Source organism: Phaseolus vulgaris, chromosome 7 (assembly GCF_000499845.2).
Source record: "Phaseolus vulgaris cultivar G19833 chromosome 7, P. vulgaris v2.0, whole genome shotgun sequence".
In the NCBI taxonomy this organism is placed as follows: domain Eukaryota; kingdom Viridiplantae; phylum Streptophyta; class Magnoliopsida; order Fabales; family Fabaceae; genus Phaseolus; species Phaseolus vulgaris.
The window spans coordinates 36,749,405-36,761,397 of record NC_023753.2 but is presented as its reverse complement, the minus strand read 5'-3'; the positions used below and the strand labels follow the sequence as shown (position 1 = coordinate 36,761,397).

General features: G+C 27.4%; 1 protein-coding gene across 1 annotated transcript; it reads right to left on the bottom strand.

The window, feature by feature from the left end:
* Window positions 1-2,868: 2,868 nt before the first annotated feature.
* On the bottom strand, window positions 2,869-3,883 carry LOC137830481 (transcription factor MYBC1-like). Its single transcript, XM_068637853.1, has one exon. It carries the CDS (start codon window positions 3,746-3,748, stop codon window positions 3,065-3,067), a length of 684 nt encoding a protein of 227 aa, XP_068493954.1. The 5' UTR covers window positions 3,749-3,883; the 3' UTR covers window positions 2,869-3,064.
* Between the last annotated feature and the right edge of the window lie 8,110 nt (window positions 3,884-11,993).

Below are 11,993 nucleotides of genomic sequence, written 5' to 3'. Positions count from 1 at the left end.
TTGGAAGTCTCTTCTGAATTTGTAATTTTTAAAAATAATTCTTTTACATAAAAAAAAAAAAAAAAGCTTTCCGTGTAATATGAAATACAATATTAACTTTCGGATTGAAGAATCCAAAAATAAAAATTCACTTCCAAATTACTGTTTTAGACTGTGTAATTAAGTATACTTTTCTAAGCTCTGGATTATACCATTCGGGACAATTTGAACAAGAACTTTAAACCCAAGGGCAAAGTGGAGTTTTAAAATTGGCAATTGCTTCCTGCACCATATCACTGCACCCGATTCCAGCGGAAAAGACGAAACTATCCTAAAAAAAATTTTCGAAATATGTGTTCCGGATTTTTTTTTCCAGAACGAAATTTTATATTACGGATTTTTTTATCCGGAATGAGTTTTTCATTTTTGTTTCCGGATTTTTATTTCCGAAATACAATAATCTTTTTTCTGGATTTTTTTTTCCAGAATGTATTATTTATCAATTCCAAATTTTTTTGTCCAGAATTGAATTTTAAATTTTGTTTCCAGATTTTTATTTCCGAAACTCAATAACCACTTCCGGATATATTTTTCTGGAATATATTATTTTTAATTCTGGATTTTTATTTTCGGAAGAAAGGGCATTTTTGGAATTTTTAAAATTGTGTTGGGTGCAGGTTAAAATGTGTTGGGTGCAGGGAGCATTTGCCTTTAAAATTTATAAGGATGCAAAAGAAAAACATGGGGTATAAAAAGGAATTTTCTACAATTCCTTGTTAATTTTCGGCTACTCTATTCAAAACACATGCCTTTGTTCTTCATGCACCCTATGATTACTAACTGTACCCGTAAACTACAAGAAAAAAATATTAAAAAGGGAGAGAGAGAGACTGTACCCTCTCTGAAAGAAGAGAGAAAGAGTAAAATGGTGGGTTTAGTTGGAAGCTTTTCTGATTCTGAAAAATATCATAAATATTCTGAAAAGTTTGTTTTAGAAAACCTGTTCTAGAACACACTGAAACCTTGCTTCAGAAGATTTCTAAGATAAATAATTTAGAAGTCACTTTACAATAGGTAAGATGATCATTTTAAAATTATGGAAGTGAAGGAAAAAAAGCCCTATTAAATTCAGTCCATTTTCTTTCACATTCATTAAATTACACTGTTATCTTCGTCACATTCTGTAAGAATCTTCCTTTCCTTTTATTTTCTTTTATTTCTATGTTAACTTTCTTACTGGTTTGAAATATACTAATACAGTCTACAATTCTGTGAGAGAAAAAATGTTACAGATGTTCAAAAATTAGAGTACTGTAGTAACTTTGCTAATATGTTGATCCATTAAGCATTAGACTCTTATAGAAAAGATACACTGATTAATGGAAACTGATCTAGCAGAATACAAATTCAAACATTTAACATGAGAAGACCATTTCATGCTGAAGCCAGACATAAGGAGCATGACATGATGACGAACACCACACACTGAAACTCTGAAAATTTAGACAAAGAACTCGAGTAGCAGAAAACAATGGCGTTGCAGATACAGCTAACATGTTACTCAGCAACTAGACATTCATTTTGACACTACCTGATGAAAAACTGAAGCAGGATATGATCTTAAATACATAAAATAAATTATAAGAGTCAAAAAGTTTAGTCTTTGTAAGTTCTTTGAGAATCCTGAGTCAATCACAATTTCATATGCCAACTAAGTTATATGCCGAAATTCCAAATATATTGAACATGACAGCTTCTTCAGTTACTGTGTTTTACTGCATCTCAGAGTCTGTGTCAACAAATGCATCTTACTGTCATTCAGAGCACCAAAAACAAAGTCAATACAAATGGTTAGAACATCATCTTTTCCCTCGTTCTTCTGAAATATAGTATATACTGCTAAGATCCTTGTTATGGGAAAATTGATCGTCCAATCACTAAGGAACCTAAGTACATGAGGAAATCTGGTTGTCTAACAAAACAAGAAATTCATGACTAGGTAAAGATGAACTTATTGCTTGTTTTTAAGCATGGCAAAGCTAGAAATTTATGAGCACTAGTGTTCTTGAGTTCAAATAACTGCAAAAAACTAAACCAGCAAGGAAATATAACCTGAATTTTAATTTGCTTTCCATTACACATTTAATTCTTCTATAGAGCCAAACAGAATAAAATCACCTTCTAACAAGAAACAGGGCACAAAACTTGAAACTCGAGTGTGTCCTGGATCTGCTTGAAGAACTCAACCAATGGGCCAATTTGATTAGCTTCCTCCAACAAGCACAAAGCACAGTTTTTACTATCCTCAGGCTCCTAAATAGAAAACTTGTTCCTGCCAATGCTGATATAAAACTTCACAATTGGTAACACCACAGAATCTAGATTGCTTTGAATGCAGCCGATCTATGGACAACAACTACTGGATAAAGCAAGATAAACAAAACTACTGATTCACACAAAAAGAATTACAAAACATCATTTCTCCCAGAAGTGTCTATAGACAGCTACTAATTACAAATAGGTTGCCATTGTCTATAGGAAGGGTGTCATAGCAGAATCTACAACTAATTCAAAACTCTCATGATTACAAGAAACTTGTTTATTCAACCTAAGCATGACCCATTAACGCAATTCTTAAAAAACAAAACGACCTACTTAGACACTAGCCAAGGTTTCAAAATGCCATGTCCTCAAGATCGTTGTCATTGCAGACAAATGCAGCCTCAATTGCTGTTGCAAAGAGTTCAAAAGCTTTGAAATTGAGCCAGAAATTGTGATCACAGAAAGTTCTTAAAATCCTTGGCCTTAACCAAACCTAAGTACACCATCAAACACTAACTTCAAGTGGTGGAAACTACACAGTTCAGACAAAGATAATAACTACAACCATTGACCAACAATAAAAAAACCATCCTTATCAAAAGCAATTTCAGTCACAACTTCAAGTGTTTTGAAGTTAACCACTATTGTAAGTAACTGCATCAACAACATTTGTCAACAATTTTTTACAAAATCAAAAAACGCTAATAAATCGCAACCGCACCCACAATATAGAACCTTGCCATCAACCACTGATCACATTCAATCAATCATCTCCAGGTGGAAACAAAGTAAGAACCTTCCTCCTTCCTGACTCCACATCCTCCACGTAACCCGGCACCGAAGCGCCAATCCTCGACAGAATGGGTAGCTCAAACTGCGCATTCCGCGGCGAACCAAAATGTGCGGCCACCGCCATCTGCTGGTGGTGGCGGTGCGGCTGCAACGCCGGCACAAAGGGCAGGTAGTGCTCGGAGGTCGAACGGGCAGTGGCCTGCAGAAAGTGCGGCGGCACAGGCGAGCTGGCGAAGAGGTGGTCGGTGGCGGAGTCGGCGGCGGAGCCTCCGGCCAAGCCCTGCATGCGCTTCAAGTAGAGGCGGTATTTCTGGAGGTGGCTGGCGACGTTTTCGCGGGTCAAGCCGTCGACGCTCATGAGCTGCATTATGGTCTTGGGAACGGCGTTCTTGATCCCCAAGTGGGCCACGGCATCCACGAAGCGCTTGTGCAGCTGCGGGGTCCACACCAGCCGCGGCCGCTTGAGCGTCCGCGCCGGTTCCTCCTCGGCGGCGGAAGGTGGTTGAAGTGGAAATTGCGGTGGTTCTTGCGAAGAATAAAATTGTTGGTGGTGGTGATTGTGTGAAGGGTTTGTTATGTGAAAAGCTATGGCAAGATGAGGGGTTATTAGGGTTTGGGATAAAGGCATGAGTTCCTCTGGTGAAGGTAACTCCATATCCACTCTTCTTTCTCCTTCTTCTTCTTCACCTTTTCATTTCCCTTTTCTCAATCTTTCATTCTCCTTTCAATTTTCACCTTTTCATTCTCTGCACTTCAACCCTTTTAAGGAACAAACAGCATAATCATCATATTTTCATAATCAAACAAATTTTTATAAAAAAAACATGATTCTTGTTTATACAATTTATGTTTTTATTTTGTAGAAAGACAGAGTTTTTGTTGCACAAAGGTCATAGATAAACACTTTCTGTCTGTTATGTTTATTTTCTAGATTTGGCATGTTTGGAATGAAGAGAATCTACTTTTTAAGATAAAGTGAAAAATAATCATTATTCACTACAATTGCATTGCAGTTCTTTTAAATTTTGTTAACTAATATAAGGTGTTAAAAACTAAATCAACTGAAAAAATAATTCACAACAATTTCTTTAGTTATCGATTTTTTTATTATTAAATGTTTGACAATTTTGTTATAAGATATTTAAAGTTTTGTTTTGTAAACAAATTTCAATTTTCTGGTATTTTTGAAAAATCTATCCAAATTGAATAAAAAAAGTAATTATATATATATTGTTTTTTATTTATTTAAAAAAAATTATAATTAACATTTTTACATAAAATAATTAAATTTATAAAACAATTAAACACTTATAAAAAGTAAATTTATAGGTATATATAAAGGTTTCCTAATGTTTTAAATTGTTTTTCTATTTTATTTTTTTTTAATATTTTGTTTTATTAATTTATTTTGGTTATTTGAATATTTTATTATTCTAGAAGTTAACAAAATCGTTTTCTAATTTTAAAATTTTATTTTTTTATTCCCACTTAACTGACAGAGAGATTGGTACGTTATTTTACTGTTTTAAAAATTATCTCATTTTCTATTAAATAAAAAATTCAAGATATTTTTAAATTTTTATTTTATTTTATCATTATCTCATATTTTATTTTATTAATTTATTTTGATTATTATTTTAAAAGTTAATAAAACAATTTTTAATTTTAAAACTTTAATTTATTTGTTATCATTTAACTCGTAGGAGAGTTGAGAGATTGATATGTTATTTTACTGTTTTAAAAAGTTATCTTCTTTTTTATTAAATAAAAAATTCAAGATATTTTTTAAATTTTATTCCTATTTTATCCTTACTTCATATTTTATTTTATTAATTTATTTTGGTTATTTGGACATTTTATAATTTCAAAAGTTAATAAAACAATTTTTTAATTTTTAATTTTATTTTATTTATTGTAGAGAAAAGTGGAGAAATTGGTATATTTTTTATGTTTTAAAGTGATCTCCTTTTCTATTAAATACAAAATTCAAGATATTCTCTACATTTTTTTCCTATTTTATCCTTACTTCATATTTTATTTTATTAATTTATTTTGGTTATCTATACTCTATACTTATACCTGGAGTGGATTCTCCATTATAACTGTTTTTTGTTTTATAAATTTATTTTCCTATTTTATTTTTATATCAATATTTCATTTTATTATTTTATTTTGGTTATTTCGTTATTTTATAATTACTTAAATTTAAAATTAAAAAAATAGTTAATATTAAATTTGAAAGAACTGTTAAGAGGGGGTAAATTCCCTATCTAGCACCATTTATACTTTTATTTTCCTAACTAGCACTCTTTTGTTTTTATTTCCCTATCTAGCATTCTTTTGTTTTTATTTCCCTATCTAGCACCCTTTTATTTTTTATTTCCCTATCTAGCACCATTTCAAAAATAAATTAAAAAATAATAAATTAATTTTTTTTGATAATTTTAATTTTGAATGCATTAAAAAATAAATATTTTAATGTTTAAAATAGTTAGAAATATAATTAATGAATAAAGAAATGTGTTTTTACCAAAAAAAAAATTTAAAATGTTTAGTTTAAAAATTATTTTTCTAAGAATGAATAAAATAAAAAATTAAACTCTACAACAACATAAAAGTTGAATGTATAAACATAAATTAGTATTTATTTTTATTATTATTGATGATGTAATTATGTTAATTTCAAGTAAAAAATACATGACAAAATTATAAAAAAACAAAGTTAAATAAGGACTGATATGAACATAAAAGAACAACATGATCCAAAAAAGAATGTTCATATTGTCAAACATCAAAACACACATAAAGAATATGTCCCAACATTTACTGGATTGTGCATTTCTTGTCATTAATTATGTTTCATTTCGAACAAACTATTTAATGTACCATTGAAAAAAATATTAAATGAATTATCATCTTTCATTTATTTTCATTTTTATGATCAACATATACTTATTTAGTATCGCCTTATATCTCTTATATTTATCTTATTTGGATTTATTTTTATATCTTTTATCTTTATCTTAATTTGTTTTGCCTTTGTTTTATATCTTTTATGTTTTTAGTTATTATTTTTTTTCTACCATTCTTTTTTTTTTATTGTCGCTGTTTTTATTTTCTAGACTTTTTTTTTTCATTTTTTGCTTCTCATTTTTAAGCATTAAGTGTAACATTTGCATTAGTTTTTTTTTAAGATTTTGCATTTAGGATAGACACTTTAATATTACTTGTGTATCCACTATTAATTAATACTAATTGACTTTGTTTTTTTTGTAATTATGTCATGTATTTTTTTACTTGAAATTACCATGATTACATCATCAATAATAATAAAAATAAATAGTAATTTATTTTTATAGATTCAACTTTTATGTTGTTGTAGGGTTTAATTTTTTATTTTCTTCATTCTTAAAAAAAATAATTTTAAACTAAACATTTTAATTTTTTTATTTTATTTTATAAAAACTCATTTCTTTATTCATTAATTATAAATTTATATTTCTAACTATTTTAAACATTAAAAATATTTATTTTTTAATGCATTCAAAATTAAAATTACCAATAAATAAATAAATTATTATTTATTTATTTATTTTTGAAATGGTGCTAGATAGGGAAATAAAAAATAAAAGGGTGCTAGATAGGGAAATAAAAACAAAAGGGTGCTAGATAGGGAAATAAAAACAAAATGGTGCTAGTTAGGGAAATAAAAGTCTAAATGGTGCTAGATAGTGAATTTATCCGTTTAAGAGGTGCAATACAGTTATTATTTCTAATTACTCTCCACTATTGTAGCAGTTTTAAAATTTATTTAAAAAACTTATTAGTGCTCCATACTATAATTTTATTTTTATTGGTGATAATATGCTTTTTAAAAATTTATTTAATTTGATTAAAATTTATATTTAATCAAAATAAAATTAAATTGAATAATTGGTAATTTACCATGTAATATTACTATGTTAGTTATGTTTTGATGAAATTTATATGTCTTCTTACATGTGTTCATATTTTTTAAAATGAACTTAAATTTATATTAATAATATAATATAAGTGTGTGAATAATAATATTGTTTATTCAATTTTAATATTAAATATTATTATATATAAATAAATAAAAAATAAAAAATACAGATACACTTGTATTGATTAAGCGAGTTGTCTACTAGGTAATATAATTTAATAAATAAATTTATTAACAATTTTTTTTATGAATTAAGGGAAGGTCAAATAAATCTTTGAACACTAATTTTTTATTTATTTTCCAGTTAAGGAATAACTTATTGTTGCATAATCATGAGTTATAAATTAGTACTTTTCTAAGATATATATGATTAAAAACATATATTAAAAGCTATAATAACATATATTAAAAGCCAAAAAAAATAGACATTTTGGAGAAAGAGGATAGTGATCTAAGTTGTGAAATAGAGAAGCATGAGGTAAGGAATGAAGAGGGATCGGAAATATTAGTACTGTGATGAAATCTGTTTTGTTTGTTAATTATTATTTTTTATATAAAGTTATTTAATGATATTTAATGTTATTATTAATGTTATTTAATGTGATTATTAATGTTAATCACATGAGTATATATCTATTACAAATAACCAATACGTTAAAGAATCCTTGTCATGTAATGATTATTATTGTAATAATGCTTAATCATTATTTTTAGTTCCTATATTAAAGGTTAAAAATTAATTCTAATTCCTATATTTTAAAAAGTTAATATTTTCTGGACGGGTTTGTATCTGGTAATAATGATAATATTAATATTAATATTATTAGTAATATTAATAAGAGTATTAATAACAATATTGTTTATCTATGGGTAATAATTTGTATGTAATGTTGAATTTATCTATGGATACAGATCCATTAATAATAATTCGTATTTAATGTTAAATGTACTGACAGATTGACAGTGTCATATTTAGGAAACTATTTTAATAATTTTATATACGAAAAGTCAATATAAATGAATTTTATATGGGTATCAACATCAATCAAGGGCTGAGATATTATTATGTTTTTCAAAATACAAAAAGATTAAGAAGGATGAACCTCAGTCCCAATTTTTCCAATTGAACCAACAAACTCTTTATTTTGCTTCTTCACAATTCTTGCAATCATACAAAACAAACTCCCAACAAACTTTTTTACTATGTTTTCTATTTAGTGAATCTTATACTTGATAATTCAACTGTTCTTTGTGAGTTCAATATCCATCATTAGGGACAAATTCTTACTTTTGACATGGTACACTTGTCGTAAAATAGTTATCAAGTTTTTGACGTTGTTCTCAGGGAACATTTTAATTTTTTAGTACAAATTCCTAAATATTATAAATATTTTAATTGTTTTTGTTTTATTTTTTAATTTTATTTTATTTTCATATTTGTTTTATTTTTCAAGAGGAAAGCAACATGGTTGAAGAGCAATCATCACCTTCTAAAAGAACACTTGAAGATTATGCAATGCAAGGGGCCAAAACATTTCTTTAGTAGGAAGAGAAGATTGAGCACAAAGAACAAAAATATGATTTCACTTTTCTAGTTTTCTTTTCTTTTCAATTTTTTATTTTTTATTTTATTTTTTAGTTGTTTATTTATGTTTATTTGCTTATTTGTTTATTTTGTTATATTTTGTTTTAAATGTCTTGTATTGCTATTCTTTATTCTTGAATTATTTTCAGTTTTAAGTTAATTATTGAGGGGTTTTCTAGCTTTAGTTTTTCTTAAATAAAAAACTACAATATTAAATTTGAATTATGGAAAAAATGATTTTTTGTTTAAATATTAAATAGTGAAATGAATTAAACACAGGTTGGAAAAGACAATATGATAATCCTTACAAGATGATTAATTAGAATGATAAAACAATAAGGAATGAGTAAACCAAGTGAGTGTGTAAACCCTAAACAGTTTTGAGAGTTTTACTGATAAATTAACAGTTGTGGTTGCTTAAATTTTATTTTATGTTACATCATAAAAGAACATGAAAATGATAGAAGCAATTGTGTTAATTAGGAACCCAGAGCCAGAGCCAAATGATAAGTGTCATATTTCAGTAATATTTCATGTTAAAATACAAATATTTATGAATATTAATTGATAAAATAATTATAATATAACCCTTAATTTATGAATTTAAACTTTTTATATATTTTTGTAATGATTTTTTTTTTCATTTTATAGAGTATAATCGTGGTATATTGAAATATTAGTCAAGATTATATCTTTATTACTTAATAATAATAATAATAATATCTTTTATATTATTAACAATATTGCATTTCTCTCATGGCACACTATAAATGTTAGCATTGAGCTTCTCATTTTCTTATCAAGGAATCCAAATGGCCATTAACTTAAGCTCATTTGTTTTGTTTCTGGTTTTCTCAAATATAGTGATAACAAATGCTACATTTGCCTTGAATAATATCCTAGGTTTCAACATGGAAGAAACATTTCCCCTTAAAGCTCAGCATGACTTGAATCCAACAACTCAGTCTAACAATGTGATTAAAGCTCCTGCTCATACATTAACTATCAGAACCAATAGAAACATATATTTTCATATTCTTCCCAAACGGCCTATTCCACCTTCTGGACAAAGCTGCGATACTCCACCTTGTGGTAGAACCATTAACAACCAACATTTTCATACTCTTCCCAAAGGGCCCGTTCCTCCTTCTGGACCTTCACACAAGTGCAGTACTCCACCTTGTAATAGAAACATTAACAATGTACATTTTCATACTCTTCCCAAAGGGCCCGTTCCTCCTTCTGGACCTTCACACAAGTGCAGTACTCCACCTTGTAATAGAAACATTAACAATGTACATTTTCATACTCTTCCCAAAGGGCCCGTTCCACCCTCTGGACCTTCACATAAGTGCAGCACTCCACCTTGTGGTAGAACCATTAACAACCAACATTTTCATACTCTTCCCAAAGGATCCGTTCCACCTTTTGGACCCTTACATAAGTGCACTACTCCACCTTGTGGAAATAAAGTCAATTAATTGCCTATTAGAGTGACCTTGTTGCACCAACTCAATGTGTTATTGTGTCTTTTTTTCTGGATGAGTGAGTGTAACTATTTGTAATAAATTAATTCAATAATGGCAATATTAAATAATTTCATATTTTCTTAGCAATTTCACACATGAATAAGTCGCTCCTTAGTTTTCTTATGCATTATTTGTTACATTAAATTTATTTTATACAGTATGTACTACCAAATTTTGGAATAAGGAGAAGAGATATAATTCAGAAGTATTAGGAGGTTTATATATATATATATATATATATATATATATATATATATATATATATATATATATATATATATATATATATATATATATATATACACTAGTAGTAAACTTTTAAATGTTGAGATCAATTAAAATAAAACATAAGTCTTATTTATCTTTCTATCTTATAAAAGTTTAAATATACACATATCAATACACACACAAAAAAAAATGAATTTTAACAACCACCAAATCAGTTGCTAAAGTTTAGAAGTCAATTGCTAAATTTATTTGTGACTGAATAGTGATTAAATACATGTGGTAGAGAAAATCCTAATTGCAAACCACTTTTTCTATCGTTCGCTTTTTTTATCAGAAAGAGTTTGGTCACCTAATTCTAGGAGACCAATTTTGCAACAAAAAATTGATGGCAAATTCTATTACTAAATCAATGGCTAAGGTAAATGGAAATAGCCACCAATTTTTATGTCGCTATTCGGATTAAATCATTAATTAAAATAAAATAATTTAGAGTGACTAATTTGAAGACTAAATTTTGGACTATTTGTGATGAAATTTGTTTTAATCATTAATTATTATTGTTAATTTTATTTAATATTTTTTAATGTTATTTAAAACTATTTAATGTTATTTATTGATATTTAATGTTGTTTTTAATGTTATTTAATGTTAATCATGTCAATCGCATGAGTATATATATATATATCATATAACGAATACGTCAACTACTCTTTGTTATTATATTGTGATGATTATTATTATAATGTTTAATCATCCTTTTAATGTTCCTACATTAAGGGTCAAAAATCAATTATAACTCCGAAATTTTAAAAACTTCAATGTCGCTTCAACTTTGTCCGTAACTTATCTTTTTAGTACAAATTTAGCAACTGAAACCAAATTGAAGTCGCTAAAATAGATTGCTTTTTTATCCTTATTTCGATCACTGACAACATCACTTTTGTTTTACTGCATACATGTACCAATTTAGCGAATAAAATTTAGCTACCATTATTTTTTTGTAGTTATTTTAGTTTTTACAGAAGCTAATATCATTTACAAATTATTTTGTCGTTATTTTGGTCAAAATTTGTGATATATGTGAATCAGCCGCTATTTTGCTCAAAATTTCTTATTCACTTATTTTTATTGCTAAAATCGGTCACTAAATGACGTTTTTTGTAAATAGATTATTTCGTTGTTGTTTTGGTTGCAAATTTGTGAAAGATGTCAATTATTTGTTATTTCGATCATAATTTGTGACCAACTTATTTTAGTCACTAAAATTGATCACCAAATAACCTTTCTTTTAGTGATCACTACAAAAATAATTATATTTACAAACGAAATTCCATACATAATAAAGGTGTATATAATTCTATGTTTCCATACATAATATGGTGCAAATAATTCATGTTTACCACTTATGCTCATTTGTAGGTAATGTTTTCCATCCATAGGTAATATTTCCCATCAATGTTCATCTAATGTTAGAGAGAATCAAATTCACGTTCCATGAATAAATATAAAACCTATAACTACTACACTAGATAATATATGATTTTTATTATTGTTATTATGACTAAGAAAAACATAGTCGTTATCGTGTTTGTTT